This window comes from Acinonyx jubatus, chromosome A2 (assembly GCF_027475565.1).
Source record: "Acinonyx jubatus isolate Ajub_Pintada_27869175 chromosome A2, VMU_Ajub_asm_v1.0, whole genome shotgun sequence".
NCBI classification, from domain to species: domain Eukaryota; kingdom Metazoa; phylum Chordata; class Mammalia; order Carnivora; family Felidae; genus Acinonyx; species Acinonyx jubatus.
In genome coordinates this window covers 160242085-160266324 of record NC_069383.1, presented here as the reverse complement: position 1 = coordinate 160266324, position 24240 = coordinate 160242085, and the positions used below count along the sequence as shown (strand labels likewise).

The following is a 24240-nucleotide window of genomic DNA, read 5'->3' as shown; positions in this document are numbered from 1 at the left end:
CGCGGCAAGCCGCTGCCCTCCAAAATGGGCTGGAGCCCCCTCCGGACCCCTACCCAAGACTCTAGAAATCCGCTGGCCTCTGACCCTGGCCACCGTCTTCCACCCCGCAATTGACAGGACTACAGACTCTCCCACTGACCTTCGGTGGTCAGCGGACACCCCCAGGGACCCCCTGCCCAGGCTGGAGCCCCCTGCCCCTTATTGTGAACTATAGGTACCCCCCGATCCTGTCAGCCCAGAACAGGACCCCTGACCGCCTGGGCTGTAAGCAGCACCCCTCAGGTCTCAGCCCCGCATTCCCCCCAACCCTGTCTCCCTCCAGGTCTCCTACGATGTTAACGGCTTCTGCGAGAGGAACCGGGACGTCCTGTTCTCTGACCTCATAGAGCTGATGCAGACCAGTGAGCAGTGAGTGACCTCTGGGGACACATCCTCCTAGGGATTGTGGGGAGGCTGGGGACCACTCTGTCTTCCCCAGAGCTCCCATCATGCCGCAGACTTTGTGAGTGTGGCTGTCCACAGGGACGGTGTTTCTAGTGACTGGTTAGCCCCCGAGACCCACAGGAAGAAGTGAGGAAAGCCCTCAGAGCTCCTTCTGGCCCATCCAGTGCTCCCCTGCGCCAACCCAATCCACGTGGGGTGTGGACGGTTTCCCCGGTTACACCGTGAGAACACAGCACGCCCTGCATTTTTCCGTGTTAACACATAGGGACCCATGACTCCCATCTCCCTGACCGAAGCTGCATGCCGGCGTCCATTTTTTGCCTTTTTAACCTCAAAAATTTGTCCAGGCTCTGCTGTGTGCCAGGCACGATTTGAACCTGTGGGGATGGAGGACCGGAGAGGTCGGAGAACACGGCTGCTCTCACTGAGTGGAGAGCCACGCGAGGAGACAGGTGTTGAACTAGGGAAAAACAAGGCAAATAGAATATAGTGTCGCATGAGAGTCGTAAGACAGTGGTCCGTAAAAGGCTGAAATTACGGCTCCTGAACACCCTTGGAGCTGCCTACAAATGCGGCACCTCAGACCCCACCCCACACCCACTAAATCAGAATCTGCGTTTCAACGTGACGCCCCTGATGCCTCCTCGAGAGCCACGTGCACATTTGAACTTGAGATCCAATGATCTAGACCGGCACTGTCCCTCTTACCCCACATCCACATAGAATCCGAGCTACACGCATCATGACTTTCAAACAGCTGTGTCCAGGTACAACTTGCATGCCATTAAATGCGCTCGCCTCGAGAAGGGATTTTTAGCCAGCGCGTAGGATTGTACAACCATGACCCCTACCCGTCTGGGAACATCTGCATCAAACCAGAAAGATCCCTCGTGCCAAACTGCACCCAAACCTTATTCCCAGTATGTGTGCAATTTTAAATTCCCTAGTGCACACTGAAAAAGTAGAAAGGTGGGGGCGCCTGGGTGGCTCAGTCGGTGAAGCGTCTGACTCTTGCTTGCGGCTCAGGTCATGATCTCGAGGTTCGTGAGTTCGAGCCCCATGTCGGGCTCTGTGCTGATGGCTCAGAGCCTGGAGCCTGCTTGGGATTCTGTCTCTACTCCTCCCTGGCTCTCTCTCTCTCTCTCTCTCTCTCAAAATAAATAAACTTAAAATAAATTAATTAAAGTAAAAATCAAATAAATACGGAAAGTAAAAAAGGTGAACAGGTGACATTAAAAAATATTTTCTTAAGCCCAACATACCCCAAATATCATTTCAACATATAATCCATATAAAAATTATCCATGAATGAGTATGAATTAATTATGAATGGATGAACTACATCCTCTTTCCCCATATTGTGGTACTCTGTGAAATCTTTTATGGATTTAGCACTTACAGCGCATCATGATTTAGACAGGCCGGGTCTCAAGGGCCTCGAGAACCACAGGTGACCAGGGGCCGCCATATTGGAAAGGACAGAGCGGGGGTTCTCAAAGTAGGGTTCCTGGGCCAGCAGCAGCGGTATCGGCTGGGAACTCACTAGAAATGATCGGGCCCCAGCCCAGATGTGTGAATGAGAAACTTAAGAGGGATGAGGTGGGGCCCAGCCATCCGTGTTTTAACAAGCTCTCCTGGTCATTCCAGTATCCACTGGAGCAAGCATTGAAAAGGAAAACTAAGATGATAAAGGGCTGGAGATTATGGTAGGCATCACTCTTTTTTTTCTTTTTTTACCTTCTTTTATTTCCCTTTTTTTTAAGTTTATTTATTTATTTTGAGAGAGAGAGTGAGCAGTGGAGGGACAGAGAGAGAGGGAGAGAGAGAATCCCAAGCAGGCTCTGCACTGTCAGCGCTGAGCCCCATGCGGGGCTCGAACGCACGAACCTTGAGATCATGACCTGAGCTGAAGTCAAGAGTCAGACGCTCAACCGGCGCCCCTCACTTTCTCTTACTTTCTAATCGTGATAAAATACACGCAATATAAAATTTACCTTTTTACCGTTCGGAACTGAACAGTTCGGTGGCCTTAAGGCACATTCACAACGTCGGGCAACCATCCCTACTCTCTAATTCCAGGGCGTTTTCATCTTCCCAAATATGTACCGATGGAGCAGTCCACTCATCCCGGGCTGTGATGGTCCGGGAAGGTCCCCCGGAGATGAGGGAGAGAATTGTGAATGTGCCAGGGCGTCTAACCAATCCCCTGCTGAGGGGCGATGTGACTGTGCCCATCATGGCGACCACAGGCAGGGTCACAGCAGCAGGCTCCCTTGTCTGTGGCTCTTTGCACACGCACGTGAGCCTGTGCATGTAGGATCGTTCCTGAAAGGGGACCTGCCCCTGTTGCCGGAGATGCCGCATCCCTTGATAGGTGTTCGTACTTAATTTAACTTTGTTCTATTTTAGTTGCCACCCAGGCCAAGCGTGGTCACCGAGGCAGAAGGAACAGGTGCAAACAAATCAAACCGAAAGGACAAAAGCAACTCCCCGGCTCTCAGCATTACACCCCTCACACTCAGGGAGAACTATGCTTTGCAGCGCATCCTCTAGGTCACGGGCGTCTAGGTAGCCTCCCCTCTGGGAGAGGGCACCTCTAATTCTCCTGTGCCCCCTGCCCAGGGCCTTCCTCCGCATGCTGTTTCCTGAGAAGCTGGATGTAGACAAGAAAGGCCGCCCCAGCACCGCTGGCTCCAAGATCAAGGTGGGTCCCGGGGCAGGAGAGGAGGAGCTGGGCCCGGGGAGGGCTGGGGCCAGTTCTCCATGCACGCAGCCTCTGTCTCTCCTGCGTCCTGGGGCCTCTGCCCCTGTCTCTGGCACCCTCTGTCCAGCAGGGTCTTCCAACTCTGGGGGTAGGGGGGGTTCTACCAGCTTCCTTGACGTCCCCCTGACTCCCTAAATCCAAACTGAAGCGTCCATCATCTTAAAAATGTTTTGGCCTTTGGCTACGTGCCACTTGGATTGTGGGGGAAAATACGTAAAATGGACCATCTTAACCACTGCTAAGTGCGTAGCTCAGGGACATCGAGCACACTCACACTGGGCCACCATGCCTACCTACCATCCGTCCCCAGGACTTTTTCATCTTCCCAAACTGAGACTCTGTCCCCATGGAGCACTGGCTCCCCGCCCCCTGCCTGACTCCCACTATCTTTTCTGTCCTGTGGACGGGACTCCTCTAGGGACCTCCCGTGAGTGGAATCAGGCAGGACGTGTCCTTCTGTGTCTGGCTTACCTCACTCAGCGCAACGTCCTCCAGGTTCGTCCCTGTTGTAGCTGGGGTCAGGACAGCCTTCCTTTTTAAGGCTGAAGAATCTTCCAGTGTACGAACGGGCCACATTCTTCCTATCCACTCCTCCGTGGATGGACACTCGGTTGCCTTCACCTTTTACCTAGTGAATAGTGCTACGATCAACTGGGTGGCCCATCCTGAAAACATTTTAATGACTATGCCTGGAGCACTTAGTACTGGCAGCAAATGCGGGGACGCTTTCCGTGCATGGGACTAATCCCACCCGGGGGACGGGGGGACCAAGGCTCAGAGAAGCACCGTCACTGGCCCCGATCACACAGCAGAGGACTCTCATGCCGCTGCCTCCAATCCCCCCACCTGGGACGATTTCCTTTCTAGTCTCCTCCAAGGGACTAAAATGCACAAGGCTGGCCTCTCAGGCACACACACGTGATTCCCTACTCCCGGAGGACCGGCTCCCCGAAGGACAGGCAGAAATGTTCTGTGCACATGTTCTGAGTGCTCAGCTAGCCACCCGCAAATGTTTGCTGAGCACTTGTGATGTGCCAGATTGAGCGCTGAGTGCTGTGAACACGAGAGCTCCTCGTCTGAGGTTGTCAACCCTGCACGGGGTGTGCTAATGGAGGTATGCACAGACCAGGGACACCTGACCCCGTGCTGCACTGGGAGCCAGCCCCCACTTAGTGCGTCTCTGCCTCCTGGGTCTGTATCCAGGCTGGGAGGAGAGAGGGTCCGAGGGTCCCATCGCTCCACCGCCCCCACCTTCTCCTCCGCCTCAGAAACAAGCCAATGACCTGGTGGCCACGCTAAAAAGATGTACACCCCACTACATCCGCTGCATCAAGCCCAACGAGACCAAGAAGCCCCGCGACTGGGAGGAGAGCAGGTGACTACCAGCTGGACCCATCCACACTTCCTGTGCCCCCAGACGGACCCCTCCCTCCAGAACCCGCCCAGGGTCATGGGACTCATCCCAGGACTAACCAGGGCTGACCCCTAGGACCAGTGCAAACCTCCTCAGGGCCCCGGGTTTATACCTACTACTGACCACGACCATCCAGACTGCAGGGATGACCCCAGACTGAGTGCAAGATGACCCAGGAACTAGCACAGTCCCCTCAGTCCCCAAACCCTAGGACGCACCCCTAGGATGAACTCTGAAACTGACCACAGAACTGTCACAGACCCCTCCCTCCCCAGAAGCTGGGTCCCCACCCCCACAGGACTGACTCCCAGGCTGACCCCTGGCACCGGCACTGAAGTCACCCCCCCCCACACTGCCCCCGGCACGAATCCAGACCCGCTGGGCCCCACGTCTGCTCCTTCCAGCCCTGCCCAGCAGCACCCACCCACTCCCAGGACCAGGAGTACCCCGCAGGGGACTCAAAGTGCCTTCCCCTTTAGGGTCAAGCACCAGGTGGAGTACCTGGGCCTGAAGGAGAACATCAGAGTACGCCGGGCTGGCTTTGCCTACCGTCGCCAATTCTCCAAGTTCCTGCAGAGGTGAGGTGCCCCCACCCACCCCTGGCCCGAACTGCCACCCCGCAGAATATCCACCAGCGGGGACGTGGACTCCAAACCCTCCCACGTCCTCTGCCTCCAGGTACGCCATCCTGACCCCCGAGACGTGGCCACAGTGGCGTGGGGATGAACGTCAGGGGGTCCAGCACCTGCTTCGGGCAGTCAACATGGATCCAGACCAGTACCAGATGGGGAGCACCAAGGTCTTTGTCAAGAACCCTGAGTCGGTGAGTGTGAGAGGCAGACAGACTTCTCCGTCTGGAAAGCGAGGGGAGGAGAAGCCCCCCGTGCAGGACTGGGGTGAGAATTAGACAAAACGGGAAGTCTCCTGCCCAGTGTGTGGCACATAGCAGGTGCTCAGAAAAAACCGGAATTAGCTGGACGGTCCCCTGGTGGCCAGGAGGCAGGTAGGGACACGTGTGGCCACCTGTGGTGACAAGCCCCTTGTGAGGGAGAAGAACTTTCTATCCTTCTTCTCTTTCTGCTTTCTTCCTTTTTAACTAAGTTCTATTTCTTTAACGTTTATTTATTTACTTTTGAGAGAGAGAGCGCAAGGGGGGAGGGGCAGAGGGAAGGGGAGAATCCCAAGCAGCCTCCGCACAGTCAGCCCAGAGCCCGATGCGGGGCTCGAACCCACGAACCGTGAGATCATGACCTGAGCCAAAACCAAGAGTCGGACGCCTAACCGGCTGAGCCACCCAGGCGCCCCTTAACTAATTTCTTTCTGTACCTTCTCCTAGTCTGCTTTCTCTGTCCTCTTCCTTCATTGCTTCATGGACACATGGAGTCCCTGGGCTGGAGACTCGTGTCAAAGTGGCGGTTGGCTTATCCCAAGACCTGCCCCAGGCCCCGATCTGTCAAAGAAAACCCTCGTTCTGTACCCTCCAGTGCAGAAATAACCCCTCCAGCACCTTATCGGCCGCTCTCAGCCTTTTCTCAAAAGGTCGGGAGCACCACCTAGCGTACGGGGCCTCTGCCTTCAGGGGAGAAACAAAGTGACGACGACAAATCTGTCTTGGGGACCTACCGGATAGCATTGCGACTCTAGTGAACAGCGCTGTATTATATACTGGCAGGTAGATCTTCAGGGTTCTCACCACAAAAGAAATGGTAACTAGGTTATGCGTGGAGGTGCTAGCTGATCTATAGCGGTCACCATTCTGCAATATATACATGTATCCAGTCAACTCCTGTACGCCTTAAACTTACACAATGTCACGCGTCAGTTATACCTCAGCAAAGCTGGACAGGGGTAGTTTTTTTTTAAAAAGCAACAATGACAGGGCGCCCAGGTGGCTCAGTTAGGCATCTTGATGTCGGCTCGGGTCATGATCTCGCGGTTCGTGAGTTCGAGCCCCGCGTCGGGTGTAGAGATTACTTAAAGATATAAGTGTAAAGGGGCAGCTCGGTGGCTCAGCTGGTTAAGCATCAGAGTCTCGATTCTGGTGCAGGTCACGACCTCACTGTTCGTGCGATGGAGCCCCGCGTTGGGCTCTGCGCTGACAGTGCAGAGCCTGCTGGGGATTCTCTCTCTCTGTCTCACCCCCTTCCATGTGTTTTCTCTCTCAAAACAAATAAATAAAACCAAAAAAAAAAAAAGAAGTAAAATAAAATCTTAAAAAAATTAAAAATTAAAAATAGATAGATAGATAGATAGATAGACAGATAGATAAAGAACCTGGGTGGCCCAGTAGGTCGAGCGTCCGACTTCAGCTCAGGTCATGATCTCCAGTCCGTGAACTTGAGCCCCGCATCGGGCTCTGTGCTGACAGTTCAGAGCCTGGAGCGTCCTTCGGATTCTGTGTCTCCCTCTCTCTCGGGCCCTCCCCTGTCTGCACTCTGTCTCTGTTTCTCTCTCAAAAATAAACAAACATTAAAAAAAAATTTTTTTTTAATAAATAAGGCAGTGCAAAGAATCTCCTAGGGCCTGCCTGGCCACCTGCTGCTATGTGAGGATTGGATGGCAAATCGGGAGTCGGCCTTCTGGATGTGCTGTGCTGGCTCACTACACTCCCACGCAGATCTTATGTTCCCCTGCCTGAACCAAGCTGGATTATTGGCACGCGGCACTTGATCTCAGGGTCGTGTGTTCAAGCCCCACATTGGGCATAAAACTTACTTTAAAAAAAAGAAAGAAAACGAAAAGAAGAGAAGAGAAGAGAAGAGAAAGAAGAAAATAGTCTGTTTCGGGAGGTCGGGTTCTCTGTCCCCCAAACTTGTCTGTACCGATCTCTGGAGCTTTCCCTATGGATGTGCTCTGCTCCAAGAAATGAGAACAGTCTGGAATGCATCCAGAGTAGATCTTTTCACTGACAGAAACTAGCATCACAAACCAAAATTGCCCATGACTGGAACTAATCGGGAACAATTCAAATTGTAGCAGTTGAGAAAGAAAGGGAGGGAGGGTCAGAAAAAGAGGATGGGAGAGACAGAGAAAGAGAATCCATCCTGCTGGTTACAGGCAGTTTGCAAAATCTGACTCCGAAAGAAACATGTAAAAATTGACACTGGGAAAAAACAAACAAACAAACAAAAACAGAGTCAACGAGGCTAGCACTGGCTAAGGCTATCTAAGGTAAAATCATATTCTGACAAAAATTATTTCCACGGCCGGAAACAATGAAATTCACACAGGGAAAAGTTTGGTGGAAAAATGTTGTAAGGAAAAACAAGACTGAAAATTTGCACAGGAAAAAACTGGATACAGTTTTGTAACTGTTTATAACTATGCTGTGTCACAATTGATCAAAGAATTAAGTTACCCTAAGGGAGGTGGGGACTCTGCCAGCCAGCCCACATTGGGATGATTCTGATTTGAATTTGGCTCCTTGTACACATGAACTCAAACTATCCTTGGCTGTTTCACACACCTGCTGGCCTTCCCTGCCTGTCACGCTGCGTGTGTTCCTTTCCTGTGGCTGCTGTAGTGAAGTACCACCGACTGGATGGCTTAACCCAACAGAAATTAATTTTCTCACGTTTCTGGAAGCTGGAAATCCAAAACCAATGTGTCCGCAGGGCCACGGTCCCTCTCAAGGCTGCAGGGAAGAGCCTTCCTTGACTCTCCCTAACTTCCGGTGGGTGCCGGCCATCCTTGCCATTCTTGATCACTCCAGTCTCTACCTCTGTCATCACACGACCTTCTCCTCTGTGTCTGGGTCCAAACTTCCCTCTTCTTCTAAAGAAACCAAATCACACTGGATTGACAGAGGGCCCACCCCCACCCCCACCCCACTGTAGCATGACTTCATTTTAACTTGATTACGTCTGCAAAGACCCTCTTTCCAGGTTAAGGTCACATTCACAGGTTCTGGGTGGACATGAATTTCGGGGAAACACTATTCAACCCAGCACACCAGGATAAGCTCAGATCAGGGGCCTGTCTCACCCACCTTAAGCACACCCTGATCTGCCCTCTGCATATGAAGGAGACGAGTTTCAAACTCTGTGGACAGGAAGATTCCTCTCCCAACAATGAACACAAATCCCCTTCCCTGAGCAGAAATAACGAGGTTGGAGGACACTTGTCTCATCTGCCCTAAACAGCTAAGGGAAGGAGGACTCCTGGCTGACTGGCCCACCCCCGCTTCTGTAAGGCTGGTCTCCCTTTATTCCTACCTGTCATCCCCTCAGCGAACTGCAAAATGCACCGACTGCCCCCCAGGCAGTAGTTGGACACGCTTTGTACACAGACCCACTGACCCACAGGATTATCAGCCTGAGAAACAAAACGATACAGAAACGCCACTCAATTCCCTGCAGGATGTAAAGCTTCCGTCGTGGTGGGTTTTTTTTTTTTTTTTTTTTTCTTCCTGGTGAAGACTCCCCACCTTCCATGAACATTTATAAACACCTACAGCTTTAAAAGTCCTCCAAGGTATGTTTTTTAAAGTGCATTTGAGCCAAGTATCTGCAGAATTATTTTAGTCCCTGCAGGGACCCCTGGGGTTTCATCAGCCGTCAACCATCTTGGTCACCAAAGCAGGCAGCCAGGCTTTAAGCAGTGATGTGATGTCAATGTATTTGACAAATCCCTCTGGGTGACGTGCTAATTATTTTTCTCAAGAATGCCTAATTTTATTTTCAATAGTTTCCATTTCAGTATTTCCCTGACTGACAATGCTGTCCCTTTTATTGCTAAATTTCTGTTTGAATGACAATGTTCCCGAGCTATCTGTCCTACTGCAATAGGTTGTCCTGGTCTCTGACCAGCACCCCCATTGTTCTTATTACTGTAGATTTATAACTTCATATCCAGTGAGTTCCTCTCCTTGATAAGTTCGCTATTATTCTAAGTGAATAGACGTCCTTCACGGCATTTCAACTCTGACTTGCACTAAGATAGTTTATACCCTAAATCCCCTCTGGACAGAGACTCTTAAAAGTCAGAAGTCTGCTTTCTGCAAAAAGCTTCTTTTCCAGGGCTGGCATGTATGGCTGTGCAGGTTGTACACTGAACAACCAGATGGTCTCTGGGTACAGCACAGTCCCGTACATCAGGTTTTCATATTTACAGTATCGTGGTCTTCTAAGATGCACATTGGTTCACATTCCTACCATCTGTGAAACTGGGGTGCACCACACATGGGCGACATGCCATCCCCTTAATTAGCAGCGTCAGAAACTGTGATGTTATGCCATGTCTGGTGAGCCTGCACAGCTAGTCAGAGGCAGAGTTGGGATTTGAAGCCCCCAAGACCAGCCCACGGTTACAATTTTGCAGGGGGGCTTGTGCCCCATATCGGGAGGGAACCCTGTGTCCGGTCATTTGGAGACAGAAAAAAATTTTTTGACCACAGCATCTGTGCACGTGTGCAGGTGCCCATAAGCAAAAGCAAGTGGGTGGGGTGGAATCGGGAAAGACCCACCGCCCCTCTTTTGCCCAGCTCTTCCTTCTGGAGGAGATGCGAGAGCGGAAGTTCGATGGCTTTGCCCGCACCATCCAGAAGGCCTGGCGACGCCATGTGGCAGTCCGGAAGTACGAAGAGATGCGGGAGGAAGGTGAGAGCCTGCAGGTGGGAGGCTCAGGGAGGGGACAGACCGACTCAGAGGAGCCAGGCCACAACCTCTGCCCCCCACCCGGTATCTCCACAGCGTCCAACATCCTGCTGAACAAGAAGGAGCGGAGACGGAACAGCATCAACCGGAACTTCGTCGGGGACTACCTGGGGCTAGAGGAGCGGCCGGAGCTGCGTCAGTTCCTGGGCAAGAGGGAACGCGTGGACTTCGCTGACTCGGTCACCAAGTACGACCGCCGCTTCAAGGTGAGGCACTAGCAGGTGGACATGTCTGGGGCCCTGGCCTCAGGCTGGCATCCCCCCCAGAGGTACACCCTCACCCGGCCCAGATACACCCGTCCTGACGTATACATCCACCCTGCCTAGATACACCTGTCCCATCACAGGTACACCTTCATCCGGCCCAGATACACCTGTCCACAGGTATACACTCAAGTAGTGTGTTAAACATGCCCTCATACAGCCCAGACACACCTGCCCATCACATATAGCTGCACCTGGCCAGACACAGCTGTCCACAATTGCACCCTTACCTCACCCAGAAGCCCTGACCATAGGACCACCCTCACTTATCCCGGACACAACTATCCATTAAGTATACCCTCAGACAGTCTAGATGGATCGGTCAGTTAGCCATATCTTCATCTGGCCCAGATACACCTGTGCACGGGTGCACTCTCACCTGGCCTGGGCACCCACGTCCAGCAGGTACACCCTCACCTATCCTGTACCTGCTCAATGGCCCAGAAACCTCTCTCTAGCCAATGTACCCTTACTTAGCCTCCTATTTCTTACGTAACGTAACCACTCCTATATCTTCACATGGAGGGAAGCCCTCAGCTGGCCTGTCCTTCACCACCCCCCTCCCCGAGGCTGATCCCCTAGAGCCAGGCGGCCCATGTCCAGGGCTCCAGCCACCAGCTCTGGTCCTGCGTCCTCACAGCCCATCAAGAGGGACTTGATCCTGACGCCCAAGTGTGTGTATATGATCGGGCGGGAGAAAGTGAAGAAAGGACCAGAGAAGGGCCAGGTGCGTGAGATCCTGAAGAAGAAGGTGGAGATCCAGGCCCTTCGGGGAGTTTCCCTCAGGTGAGGCCAGGCCCTCGCCTGCCCCACTCACCCTCATCGGCCCCTTGTCATCTTCAGGTGCCTTCACACTGGTTCCCCCATCTGTCACTCCCGCCGTGCTACCTACCCCTATACCTGTGACCCTCTAGGCCCTACCTGTCACCTGCCCCTGCCCCCGCACTCACGATCCCTGTTTGCCAACAGCACCTGTCCCCTCACCTGCCGCTTCTCTCTGACCATCTTCCCCAGCTCCTTGCCATTTCCCGCCCCCCGCCTTTTCCCCGGCCCGCGTCACCCCTCACTTGCCTTCACCCGACCCTCCCCGTCGCATCTCACAGGTCAGTCCTGCCACCATCACTACCCCTCTCACCGGCCTTTCCTCCCACCCCGCCCCGCCCCCAGCACGCGGCAGGACGACTTCTTCATCCTCCAAGAAGACGCGGCCGACAGCTTCCTGGAGAGCGTCTTCAAGACCGAATTCGTCAGCCTCCTGAGCAAGCGCTTCGAGGAGGCGGCGCGGAGGGCCCTGCCCCTCACCTTCAGCGACACGTACGCCCCCCCCCCCCTCCCCGCCCGCGTCCCCGGGCTGGGCTGAGCACGGCGCCCCCTCTCCCACCGCGCTTGGGGAGTGGGCCTCCCCGCAGCTGCCTCCTCTCCCCACAGACTACAGTTCCGAGTGAAGAAGGAGGGCTGGGGCGGAGGTGGCACCCGCAGTGTCACTTTCTCCCGTGGCTCCGGCGACGTGGCCGTGCTCAAGGCTAGCGGCCGGTCCCTCACGGTCGGCGTGGGTGACGGGCTGCCCAAAAGCTCCAGTGAGTCTGCGCAGAACCGGAGGGCGGAGCCAAAGAGGCGGGACCTGTGGGGGCGGGGCCAGCGAGGGGGACAAATCAAGGCCGTGGGGCCGGGTCGAGAGCAGGTGAGGGCCGTGGAGGGGTGAGTCTGGAGATATTTAATAGGGAGATCGCAGCCACGGAGAGGGCTGGGTCAGCGAGGTAACCAATGAGTGGGAGAGAAATGTGGAGGAGGCGGGGCCACAGAAGCGATTTTCCCCCCCCCCCACTATGGGCGGGACCAGAGAGCCAGGCCAATGAGAGGTGAGTCCTGGGGGGAGAAGCCAGTTACTGGGCAGAGCCAGGGTTCCAGGGTCGGTGCTGATGGGACAGCCAGTGTGTCTGAGGGGGCGGGGCCCGGGGCGGAGCCACAGGGTAGACTGGACTTGTGGGCGGGGCCAAGAGCCTGCTGCGGTCCGGCCACCGTTCAAATTCCCATGTCCTTTCCCCTTTCAGAGCCTACACGGAAGGGAATGGCCCAGGGAAGACCTCGAAGGGCAGCCCAGGCCCCCACCCGGGCAGCCCCTGGGCCTCCCAGAGGTAAGAAGATGTGTCTTCCCTTGTCTTTTGCGTGCTCCATGACTTAAGCCAGACCTGCTGTCAGCAGAGTGGGCCACTCTGTTCTCTGCCCAGAGCTCTCCATAGCTCCCCATCTTCCACAAAATACAGACTAAGCTTAGTTTGATATTCAAAACCCTTCAGAATCCAACCCTAGCTAACCACCGACCTCTTCTCTCCTCCCATCTTCGACTCCTGTCATGCAAGCTGCATCTTATTTGGCCAATTTAACCAATTTGTTCTTATCTCCAAGCCTTTGCTAGGGCTCTTTGCTCCTCTGGTCTCCCAAATTCTCTCTCAGCTTGACCTCCTATTCATCCTCCAAGACCCACCCACAAAAGCCCTCCTACAGAACAGGATAGAGGAAATCTTAACCCCTGAAGGGCCTCCCTCTGGGCCAGCACTTACCATGCTGAGTCAAGCATGTGGCTGGCTGCCTTCTCCCTCAGATGAGGAACTTGGAGCCAAATCCTCCCCAAATCCTCCTACCATCACCCTGATAAATGCCCCCACTCTTGCTCCTGCCGCAGGTCTGGACCGCAATGGGGTGCCCCCCTTGGCCAGAAGGGGGGACCTGCCCCTAGAGATCCCATCTGGAGGGGGCTTCCAGCAGCCTCCCCGGGGCCCTCCGTCGTCAGCCCTGAGGGCCAGCAGACGCCCCCGGGCACGGCCCCCCTCGGAGCACAACACAGAATTCCTTAACGTGCCTGACCAGGGTGTGGCAGGGTAGGTGAGGAAAGAGGGCAGCCCCAGGATGTGCACAGGGGGCAGGGGAGTGTCTGGACTCTGATGGGCGCTCCCTGTGCCCACAGCATGCAGAGGAAGCGCAGTGTGGGGCAGCGACCTGTGCCGGGCGTGGGCCGACCCAAGCCCCAGCCTCGGACGCATGGCCCACGGTGCCGGGCCCTGTACCAGTACGTGGGCCAAGACGTGGACGAGCTGAGCTTCAACGTGAACGAGGTCATCGAGATCCTCATGGAAGGTGTGTGTGTGAAACCCCCCATTCCTGCTCTCCTGCAGCCCCCCCCCCCCCCCCCCATTCTCCCGAGGAGAACAGAAGCAACCAGACCCATCTGGAGATATTCTCTTCCGGGCCAGTGGCTGCATACGCCCGAAGGCCTTGGGTCTGGAGGTTCCCTCCTAAGCCACTCTGGGGACCTGGCCTCACAGCAGCACACCCAATCCCTGGGCCTCATTTTTCTCTCCTGTCAAGCACAGGGCTAATAGCAGAACCTACCTCAAGAGACCCCTCGTGAGTAAAAAATGGGTCATGCCCAGATGACCCAGGCCACCTCCTACCTTAGTCCCCTGGGCTGCCCCAGAGGGGCTTGGGACTCAACAGCACCCCCTGCGGGTAAATGGGGAGCCCCAACGGGGTTATTAACTGGTCCATCATGGGGAGTGTGGGGAGGCGCCTGTAGGAAGAGACGATGAGGGAAGAGCACAAGAGAATGGTCTAGAATGTGACAGAGTGTGAGGCAGTGGCAGGAAAACCATGTGTCCATCCCTCCCTCCCTTCCATCCGTGGAAAGTTCTCTGCAGCGTCTGCCTTCTGCCACGCCAGTGGAAATGAATAAGACAGGCGCAGAGCCAGCATGAAAGCTGTCTCCCGGGCAAGCGGGGTGCCGCCTCACACTCCCTTCGCACCCACAGATTCCTCCGGCTGGTGGAAAGGCCGGCTGCATGGCCAGGAGGGCCTCTTCCCAGGAAACTACGTGGAGAAGATCTGAGAGACGGCCCCAGATTCTGCCTCCTGCCTGACTGCCTGCCAGGCCCTGCCGGCAGGGGCCTCGTTTTCCTTGGCCGCATTGGCCAGAAGGTCCAGTCCTGTGGCGTCCAGCCCGGCCCAGGCTCTGGGTCACCATTGGGGCTGGGGTTCACCCCTGCAGTCACCGCAGGGCCCTGGCCTCCCCCAGGTCACACGCATTGCCTCCTGGGTCAAACAGGGCTAACATCAGAATCTACCTCCCAGCTGCCTTGTGGATATACGTGAGTTGTGTCCCGTGGGCCAAGTGCCAAGCACAGTTGGGGGCACACCTTGACAGGTGAGATCCGCCCCCCTCTTTCTCTCACCACTGAGGCAATAAACATTGGCCAGGTGAAAGTGTGGATTAATTTACTGAGCGATAACAAGAACTACCATCTCACAACCCCATGAGGGAGGTGCCCCAAATATACCCCAATGGCAGGTGAAAAAAAATGGAGGCTGGGAGAAGTTTCATCATGTGCCCAAGATTCCACGGAGCCAAGCCTTGAACTCATGTATGCCCCCACCTGGCCTCTCCCAAAGCTGGAGTTTGCTCACTCACTGGCTCACCCACTGTTGGCCATGTGCATCCCTGCTTTCCTGCAGAAAATGGTCTGGTGGGTCCTGTCAGCTTTGAATCTGCAGCCCCCAGACCCATCTGGGACCTGCCTGGACCCTGAGGAGGGAGGCAGGTCCCACACAACCCCTCACAATGCACCCTGGGCCACCCCCGGCCCCTGCCCCCCACCCCATGTCTGTGCCCTCTTAGCTCTCACTCACTTGGGGTCAGGACTGGTTCTGATATTCCATGGCCCTGGCTTTCTGCACTTATTGTTATGAATTTAGGGGATCAGCCTGGCTACTGGTCTCCCCAGATGTTTCCAAATCAGTGATGGAGTCTGAGCCTTTCAGAACTCTCTGCAGATACAGCTGGAAACTGCTGGGGGTCCTGCCATGGTCTGAGCGTAAGGATCCTGACTTTCCAGATGGACACCCACTCTGTGCTCAGCCCTCAAAGAGCAGCCAGTCCAGGAGAGACAGAGCCAGACTCCTGGTGTCAGGACTGGGCCAGAGAAGGGCCAGGGGCAGGGGGAGGGAATGCAGAGAAGGAGCGGGCATTGCTGGAGGAGCCAAGAGACGGAAGAAAAGGGTTGGCGTGAGCAGATCTTGATGGGAAACAACACCACATACACCGATCTCCACTGTGACAGAAGTCCGGGCAGAGGACACCTACCCATGGGAGATGAGGTATCAGTGAAAGACTGTCCAGCAGAACCTTCTGCAGGTCTGAACCCTCTCTCTTCTGTACCTATCATGGGAAGCTGAGCGGGCTGGAAACAAACAAACAAAAAAATCACAAGGTTGCAACTGGTCCTCACCAACTCTTTTATTAGCCAACAATTATACAAAAGCATTGAACCGGTCGCTTGAATGTCCCTGGTTTCCTCTATCTCTGGCGTTTGCCCCTCCACTGCCCAACCACCACTGTGTAGCTCTCTATGACACTTAAATGCTAGGACAGGCTGGCGAGGAACTGCATAAGCCACCAACCTCATCAGCTGGGCATTTCCTGGAGAGGACTCGGGGCTTCCGCCTCCCTTCTCTGTCCCTGAACTCACCATGCAGGTTGCCTGCCCCTTGATATTTTGGGGTACAGCCCTGGGGCCCCATTGCCATGGCAGTCAGCCCATTTGCAGGAAGTAGCACATTCTGGGCCTCACATCTAGGTTACAGCATCTTCAGACTGCAAACCTCAGAATCACCTTGGCCCTGCCCACTCCACAGCCCCACATCCTGTTGACTTCTAGAATTTCTTAAGCCTGGCCCCTCCTCTCCCTTCCTTGGGTGGCCTGTCCTTCTGAGGCCTCACCCCACCCTTCCCCAGATTGCACCAACCCCCCTCCACACACAAAGACACCTCCACCCAGCACCAAATGATCTGTTTGGGTTTTGTGTTAAGTTTATTTATTTTGAGAGAAGGAGAGAGAGAGACAGAGAGAGCAACCAGGGGAAGGGCAGAGAGAGAGAGAGGGAGAGAGAGAGAATCCCAAGCAGGCTCCATACCCAGTGTAGAGCCCGACACGGGTCTTGATCTCGCAAACCACGAGATCATGACCTGAGCCAAAATCAAAAGTTGGATGCTTAACCAACTGAGCCACCCAGGTGCCCCAAATTATCTGTTGGGTTTTTTTTTTTTTTATGAGTTTTTAACTGTATTAATGACACATAAAACAAACCATTTTTTTTTAATTCAAACAGCACGTGTGAAAAGTCTGTCTCACCCTCACTTGAAAATCTGTTCCCCTCCCCAGTTTTTTAATGTCTCCTTCCAATAGTATCTCTGCATATGAAGGCACATAGGTACATCTTATGTACACAGATGAAAATACACTGCACATAAAGTCTATACTTGCCCAGAACTCAAGAGACACCTCTTGAATATTACACAATGTATTATAGAGATCTGAGATCAAAGGTCCACTTTACCATCCCCCCAATTGCCCACCCTCCAAACACCCAGGAATCAAATGGTGGACCTCCCCCTGCTAAAAATTCATCAATGGTGAGAACAGAAACCACACTCCTCGCCCTCTCTCCATGGTTCACAAGGCGCTGTGTGACCGACCTTCCCTGCACCAAGTTCACTTTCTGACCTCCATACCCTGCTTCCACTCTGTTTCAGCAGTAAGCCGATCTCCTCACTAATCCTTGAAAAAGACAAGCTTGTCTTTCTCCACCTCAGGACATTTGCACCCACTATCCACTTCCCAGAGTCCCCTGACCTTCCATTTGTTCACTCCTTCCTGACCATCAGATAACAGCTCAAAAGTCAACTCCCAGAGAGGTTTCTCTTCCATGTGTGTGTGTGTGTGTGGTTTTTTTTCTTTGTAGCACTTAATATAATCTAAGATGGTTTTTTGTATTTGTTGATTCATTGTCTGTCTCCCTATTTTAAAATGTGAGCAGGCCCCTGAGGCACAGTCCCTTGCCCTGAGGGCAAGGATGTTTGTTCTCGGGTACCCAATGCCTAGCACACAGTTGGCGCTCAAGGAATGTAGGATGGATAGGTGACTCATTCCACCCAGGGCTCTCCATCCTTAAACTACACCTGTCCTGAGGTCAGGTTTCTTGCCCTTGGCTTGTTTCTTGCCCTTGGCTATCACAAGGGGCCCATTTCAACTTCAGAAATAAGTTCATTGACAATTTTGACGATCATTGGCAATTTCCCTCTAAAGAGGCAGCCCAATCATCACGACCTCTTCAAACAGAAGAACGGCTGTGTGCCCCCTTTCGAGAGCTGGTGACGGGAAGGGAAGGGATAAAGATACCCATTTTGCAAAGGAGAACAGAGGTTCCGAAGGATTTTAAGCCAGGATCCCTGGGCACAGACTTTTAAAGGGGAACTCTTTGATAGGCCCGGGCTTGCAAACCCGTAGCGAGCGCCGCCCCTACGGCTCTCCAGAAGGACCCAGATCCCAGGCTCCGCCCCCTCGGGGGGCGTCTTGCGCAGGGCCTGCCCCACTCTCGCGAGAGCTGGCAGGCGGAAAATGGCGCCGACGTGAGCGCGAGCCCGCGGCCGTCCAGGGAGTCGCCACAGCCTCAGCCGGAGCCGCCGGAGTCGCAGGAACAAGAGGCTGAGCCGGGTCGAGGATGGTGAGCGCGGCGCCGGGGGTTCGGGCGCGACGAACCAGCGGGTACTGGCGGGGCGCGGCCCTGTCGCCTGCGCACCGTCCGGTCGACCCCGCCCCCACATCCGGGCACTCTCCCGCCGCTGGCTGTCACTTGGGGAAGCACCCCACCCCTGCTTCCTGGCCTGGCTTCGACTGGGCCACGCCTACAGCGCTTGGGCTCCGCCCCTGGTCCTTTTACATCCGGGTCTTAGCACCCCCAGGTTCGACTGCACAGCTGGAGCCGGGAGGGTGTATATTTCCGTCCTCACACGATCCACTGGACCACTCCTGGCCCCTCCAGCATGTTCCTAGCGGCGCCCTATTCAGAGCCCCGTCTGTATAATCTTCGTCCCGCCCGCCCCCTGTAGGCCACGCCTCTGCCGTGTAAGGGACATCCCACCGGCCCTAGTTTGGGTCGAGGGACTTCTTTCACATGAGTAATTGTTGACATACCCCTTTCTGCGATTGGGTCACCTTCCAGTTCCCTGTCAGAGGGTGGAACGCAGAAGGCTCAATCCACTCTTTCCCTCCTGCCCTCCCTTGATGATGATTCCCTAGGATGGGGGCTGACCATCCAGGTGATGTCTCCAGGGCATTCGCCACTTCACAAATGTCCAGCGGTCTTGGCGGGGCGGGAGGGGTGACCCTGGCTGATCCAGGCCGACGTGGGCCCAGAGGGGTTCTCCCTGCTTTTTCCTTCCACTAGGAGGAGGAACCCGCGGGGCCCAGCCCGGACATGCCGGCCACTGCAGAGTCCAGCTTCAGTGAGACTGACAAGGAGGCGTTATCCCCAGTCGCGGCTGCCGCAGCCCCCCCCTCTTCCATGGGGGAGGACCCAGGCCCTGACCGGGCAGCCACACCCCCAGTGTGGGACCGCGGAGGGCCTGGAGGGTCCCAGCAGGGTGCTCCTTCAGCCCCAGACAGTGGCCAGCCTGGCCCTGGATCTGGCCTTGGCCCAACCAGCACAGTCTCGGGGACCAGCGAGGACCTGAGGCCTCCCAGACGACGCCAACAACCAGGTGATCTGTGATGGAACCTTCTGCGGGGGGCGGGGAGGGTTACAGGCCTTGGAATAATGGAGAGGAGTACAGAGTATCTCCAGACTTGGGGCTCATCTAGAGGGAATCACCATTGAGCACCAAGTGCGCGCCAGGCTGTGGCTACAGTGATGAGCCACGCCAGCTCAGCCCCTGCCCTCCAGTGGCTCAGTCTGGTGGGGGAAGCAGAGGGTAAAGGCCTTGATAGGAAACCAGTAGCGTCATTCCAGCCTCTCTGGGGCAGAACTCCGGACAGCGTGGATGGGGGAAGGGTGAGTGACACCCCCTCCACTTCTGTGCGTCCTTCAGGGAAGCAGATACCCTGCTCCAGCCCTGGATGCTGCCTCAGTTTCCCCAGTGTTCGAGACCTGGCACAGCATCTGCGTACCCACTGCCCACCCACACAGTCCCTGGAAGGTAGGGCCAGAGCAGGTGGTGGGGAGGCAGCTGGGGTGGGAGGCAGGCAGAGCCTCCAGGCCAGCCTTGGCCACCGGTCTCCACTCCTGTGTCCTTCATCCGTGCCCCGCCAGGCAAGCTCTTCCGCTGTTCCGCCCTGAGCTGCACCGAGACCTTCCCCACCATGCAGGAACTGGTGGCACATGGCAAGCTGCACTACAAACCCAATCGCTACTTCAAGTGAGACCCTGACCATCTCGACTTCCACCTGTGCTCCGTGACCAGGCCCCAGGCAGCTTCTCCCACCCCTGGTTTGATTGCCACCACCTGGGGTCCAGGCCTTTGTCCCTTTCTAGTCAAGGGGGTTGGACCCGGCAGTGGGCGCAGCCTCGAGCAAGGCCTGCCCTTACCTGCCCTGAAGGGACTGGTTGCTGGAGCGAGGCCCAGAGACGCGGAGCTCGGAAAGGGGCGGAGCATACGTGCCGAGTCTCCGCCCAGTCCCTCCTGCCCTGCCTGGAGGAAAACCGGCCACCTAAGTCAAAATTGAGACCTCCTATCTCGTTTTCCCAGGGCAAGGACTCGGAGGGGTCTGGAAGGGTCGCGGCCACACTGGGGGGCGCTTAGAGCAAGCTTCTCCCCCGCAAGTGGGGGATATGTGATTTGGGCTTTATGCTCTCCTCCTTACTTCCCGACCTCGCGCGGCGGCCCCCCAGGTAGTATCGGCTAGGCCCTACCCTTGTCCCCCAGGAGACCCAGCCCAGCCTTGTGCCTGCCCCCAGGTGTGAGAACTGCCTCCTGCGCTTCCGCACGCACCGCTCGCTCTTCAAGCATCTGCATGTTTGCGCCGAGCATGCGCAGAGCCCAGCCCCGCCGCCACCCCCTGCCCTCGACAAGGAGCCCCCGGCGCCCGAACGTCCCCAGGAGTCAGACGCTGCGTCCGCGCCGGGCCTGCCGTTCCCGCTGCTCGAGCCCTTCACGACCCCCGCCCCCGCCCCCACCGGGCCCTTCCTGCCCTACTTGAACCCCGCGCCCTTTGGCCTAACCCCCCCGCGCCTGCGCCCCTTCCTGGCTGCGGCGCCCGGGCCGCCCGCCTCCAGCGCCGCAGTCTGGAAAAAGAGCCAAGGTGAGTGTGGGAACAGGGCCGCCTGAAGGGTGAACTGAGCTCGCGCAGACTTCTGACCTTGACCCGCCCGTTTACCTCAGGTGCCGGCGGCAGCCCGCGAAGACCCCAGGGCGGCTCCGACGCACCCTCAGGTGCGTGCAGGTGACCACCAGGGACGGGTGGAGGGGAATTTCTGTCCTGCGCCCTGCCAGGCCCAGGGGATGGTGGGAGGCAGCGTTGCCCACCCCTTCCCAGGTGGCCACAACTGCTACCCACGAAATACAAGATTTCGCCTTAAAAATTATTGGCCCCCGAGCCTTCGTCTGCGCCGGCGTTTCCGTGTAAAACCCGCGCCCGGTTCACGAGTCCTTCCCCCTGCGGTGGCTCCAAGGGGGTAGGAGCGGGGGATTCGGATACAAGTTTAGTGTCCCCAGTTACGGAGGGGTGGGACGCGATCCGGGGAAGTGGTTCGGCCAGACCAAACCCGCCCGTGCACGGGAGCCGATGGGGAGGCGGGGAAAGATCTGACCCGCACTCGTCCTCGTCCGCCATCCTTGGGGGTGGAAGGGTCTTCCGGGACTGACGGGGGCCCCGCCTGCCCGCAGGGCACGCGGCCCCGAGCCGCATCGTGTGGGAGCACACGCGCGGCCGCTACTCGTGCATGCAGTGCGCCTTCTCCACGGCCTCGCGGCCCGCCATGACACTGCACCTGGAGGACCACCGCCCCATCGCCCCCGCGGCCCCGGCGCCCGGGCAGCCGCGCCCCGACGCGCCGCCGGGTAAGGCCGAGGAGCGCGCGGGTGGGGAGGGCGGGGGCCCCGAGGCGAGGGGCGGGGCCGAGGCTCAGGCGCCCCCTCCTCCGCCCCACCCAGACCCGGCCCCGCTTGCACCCAAGGTGTCTCCGCTGCTGGCAGAGGGGGAGTGTCCGGTTTTCTCGCCGTTCTGAATCCGGCTGCGGGCGGGGGGCGGGGGGAGGGGGGCTCAACTGTGGGTGTGGGTAGTTTTGTCGTTTTCGCGGGGCCTAAGATGGAGAGGGTGGGGGGGGGGGGGACAATAAAGGAGACGCGATGAGCCAGCCTGTGCTGTGTCTGGGTCCCTTGCCCCTCCCAACGCACAGTCTGGCAGCCCTGGGATGCTCATACCTTGGGAGGGGACAAGCTTCCCCTCAACCTCACCTTAACACCGGGACCCGGGTCAGTGCTACCCTAACCGGCAGCAGTTAGGACTGCCAGTGTCCTGTCTTGTCCCACCATTTCCAGAAACCAGATGGGATGGAAATCCCACGTTTATTTAAAAGTCCCAGGAATCAGTGGGGTAGGACAGGCTGGGAGGCAGGGCCTGGCCCAGCTGGAGCCACTCGCCAATCCTGAGGCTGGTGTGGACTCACAGGTGACAGGGCCCCCAGGGCTGGGCACTCAGGCAGGCTAGGCTCAGGTTTTGTTTTGGTCACTGTCCTGGGGACCCTCCTCTTTGGCTCCCTGCTTTCACCTCTCCCCCTAGGCCAGCTCTGAAGAGGAAGGTGGGTCAGAGCCAGCCCCAGGGGGCCTGGCTCCTCCCTCTTCACCACTTCCCTTTCAGTCTTCCAACCCACAAGGATTTTCCCTTCCTTCCTGGGAAGTCAGTCCTGGGTCCGCGTTCAAACTCTGGGGCCACACTGCTGTCCCAGCCCTGTAGTCACCAAAACCCAGCGGGCCGAGCCTCCTGAACGTGAAAGCCTTCTGCGTTGTTGACAGCCACCCTTCAGAGGCTAGTTTTCCTTCCTGCGTCTTGCCTCCCTCCCGGCTCCACGGTCCCCTAGCCCAGGCCTCAACCCTTTCCCTTCCTCAGGCACCTGAAGCAACAACCCTCCTGCCCTCCCCAACCCCCCAACAATCTGATCACCTCTGGAAACGGGGGTTTCTTCTGATGCCCACCCGGTACCCTTCCGTGGCTCCCCGCGCGGCTCTCTGGACGGAGGCCGTGTTCTCCTAATAGCCCACAAGGCTCATCTTGAACCTCCCCATGCCCTCCCTCACCACCCTCCTCTTCCCCCTTATCCTCTCCTTCCGGGGAGCGTAGCCCTTCCGTGAACAAGACCGCCGCAGCCTCCTTGCAGGTGAACAGCCCCAAAGTCCAGAGAGGCCCTTCATCCTCTCCTGAAGGCAGGTGTGGGGGGTGGTCTGAGTGCCCTTAGGATCGGCCCACCTGCACCCAGGGGCCCGCCTGCCCACCTACCTGCCTGCCTTTGTGGCCACCCGAGATCTCACGGAGGGCTTCAGGGCTGTGATGCCCTTAATGGGGTTGTAGCTGAGACTCAGCTGGCTTAGGCCAGGTGTCTGTCCACCAGTGCCTCCAGGCCCAGGCTGAGGCAGGTATCGCCGAGCGCCAGCTGTGGGGCCAGGTGGGCCATCGGGGGACCCTGGGGCTCCAGGCCCCCTCAGAGCTCTCCTCTTCTCTGCCATGAGCCCTGGAACCAGGACTCTGATCCTGGAGAAGATTCAGCCTCCCCACTTCTGAGTTTGTTAGTCCTTAAGATGGGTGTCACGATGCTTGCTCACTCCCTGGAATCCTTGTGAAGATTCAGAGGGACCAGGTGAGGGGGGACACTTGGGAAATGTTTCTGAGTGATTCACGTCCCTCTGCCCACCAAGCCCATGCGGCCAAACTGATTCCACAGATGGTCCCCCCTCCCCCAACCACAAAATGCCTGACAGCTGAGTCCTCGTGGGGCCCCGGCTCTGCCCAGCAGAGGGCGCCCAGGAGTGTCCATCTGAAGGGACAGGGAAAGACAGCAAGCACGTCCCTGCAGGCGTCCACTTGGCCTGGCTGCCCCCGCCGCAGGGACAGGTTGGTAAGAGACTGCGGGTCACGTGGAAACACTGAGCCTCTGCAGGCAGCTTACGTCAGCCGTGAGGCCGGCCAGGTACCCGCCCACCGCCCGGCAGTTGTCGACCATGCTCCGTCACCAGACTGAGAGGGGAAATGAAGGCTCCTGGGCACGCGTCCCGGAGCCCGGCCTCTGACACGGATCCGAGCACCCCCATCCCGGGCCCCTGGCTCCTCCGAGCGCCCCGTGGCCCCAGGATGGGCCGCCCACGTGCTCAGTCCTCTTCCACTGCGTGCACTGGGACCACGTGCACGGCTCAGCGTGGCCTCCACCGCCGTGTCCATCCCCTACTCCACCCCCACCTCCGACCAGGGCAGCCAGGTGCACGGCTGAACGTGCCCACTCCGCCCCCCCCCCCCCCCCCCCCCCGCCGTGTGCTCGGAACCGGTACACTTCCCTAAACCAGGGTTCCAGACGCTGGTCCCAGCAGACACCTCCCCACCCCCACAACTCCCCAAGGCGGACTGAGGCCCGCGTGTTCACTTCGGGGGTTGGTCCCCGCAGCTCCATTTGTGGACCCGCCTGTCCAAGTTCATGGCTTCGCTGTGCAGACCAGCCTACGGCCACTGGCAAGGCTCCAAACACCAAGGGTAGTTGGGGGAATGCCCATAAGGGGGGCTGTGGGAAAACAGGGCTCTCCAGGGTGGAGCCCTCCCAACTGCAAAATCCAGAGTCCCCACGGAGTGGCTGGCCCTGGAGCCTGGGGAGTCACCAGATTGTCACCAGTGT

At 57.0% G+C, this 24240-nt stretch overlaps 3 protein-coding genes across 15 annotated transcripts in view; 2 read left to right on the top strand and 1 right to left on the bottom strand.

The window, feature by feature from the left end:
- Positions 1 to 16186, bottom strand: part of LOC113596579 (uncharacterized) — a 35327-nt gene extending 19141 nt beyond the window's left edge. For 4 of the 8 annotated variants that reach the window (XR_008297314.1, XR_008297312.1, XR_008297313.1 and 1 more), the window contains exons 1-4: positions 10087 to 10672; positions 6897 to 8396; positions 6678 to 6780; positions 3680 to 6551 (exon numbers count right to left, since the gene is read on the bottom strand). The gene's annotated coding sequence lies outside the window, so the exon portion shown is untranslated. Of the gene's footprint in view, positions 1 to 3679; positions 6552 to 6677; positions 6781 to 6896; positions 8397 to 10086; positions 10673 to 15673; positions 15771 to 15990 lie in introns of those variants that run through there. The other 4 variants (XM_053219983.1, XM_053219984.1, XM_053219982.1 and 1 more) reach the window with 4 other exon arrangements.
- The window catches only part of MYO1F (myosin IF), a 34487-nt gene extending 17803 nt beyond the window's left edge, over positions 1 to 16684 (top strand). The window contains exons 15-28 of one of the 2 annotated variants that reach the window (XM_027050345.2): positions 323 to 408; positions 3067 to 3148; positions 4477 to 4583; positions 5102 to 5200; positions 5301 to 5445; positions 10105 to 10219; positions 10313 to 10482; positions 11180 to 11325; positions 11707 to 11853; positions 11968 to 12116; positions 12591 to 12674; positions 13223 to 13418; positions 13505 to 13674; positions 14346 to 16684. In XM_027050345.2, coding sequence (XP_026906146.1) covers positions 323 to 408; positions 3067 to 3148; positions 4477 to 4583; positions 5102 to 5200; positions 5301 to 5445; positions 10105 to 10219; positions 10313 to 10482; positions 11180 to 11325; positions 11707 to 11853; positions 11968 to 12116; positions 12591 to 12674; positions 13223 to 13418; positions 13505 to 13674; positions 14346 to 14422 — 1773 coding nt within the window. In that variant the 3' untranslated portion in view covers positions 14423 to 16684. Of the gene's footprint in view, positions 1 to 322; positions 409 to 3066; positions 3149 to 4476; positions 4584 to 5101; positions 5201 to 5300; positions 5446 to 10104; positions 10220 to 10312; positions 10483 to 11179; positions 11326 to 11706; positions 11854 to 11967; positions 12117 to 12590; positions 12675 to 13222; positions 13423 to 13504; positions 13675 to 14345 lie in introns of those variants that run through there. The other variant, XM_053219969.1, reaches the window with a different exon arrangement.
- A 1252-nt stretch (positions 16685 to 17936) lies between these two features.
- ZNF414 (zinc finger protein 414) lies at positions 17937 to 21846 on the top strand. Of its 5 annotated transcripts, none has more exons than XM_027050256.2 (8): positions 17937 to 18093; positions 18817 to 19129; positions 19457 to 19564; positions 19678 to 19783; positions 20323 to 20666; positions 20747 to 20807; positions 21251 to 21424; positions 21518 to 21846. In XM_027050256.2, the coding sequence occupies exons 1-8, from the start codon at positions 18091 to 18093 to the stop codon at positions 21714 to 21716; spliced, it is 1308 nt and encodes a 435-aa protein (XP_026906057.2). In that variant the 5' UTR covers positions 17937 to 18090; the 3' UTR covers positions 21717 to 21846. The 5 variants fall into 5 exon arrangements, with proteins under 5 accessions (XP_026906057.2, XP_026906059.1, XP_053075955.1 ...); XM_027050258.2 differs by having other exon boundaries at positions 20747 to 20797; positions 21518 to 21671; XM_027050257.2 differs by lacking the exon at positions 17937 to 18093 and adding an exon at positions 18144 to 18494.
- The last annotated feature ends 2394 nt before the right edge of the window (positions 21847 to 24240 follow it).

Bases quoted from the DNA above. Each gene is read 5' to 3' on its own strand.
- ZNF414 (XM_027050256.2), top strand. The intron at 19,130-19,456 runs GTGATCTGTGAT...TGCGTCCTTCAG, and splicing joins CAGACGACGCCAACAACCAG to GGAAGCAGATACCCTGCTCC. The intron at 19,784-20,322 runs GTGAGACCCTGA...GCCTGCCCCCAG, and splicing joins AAACCCAATCGCTACTTCAA to GTGTGAGAACTGCCTCCTGC.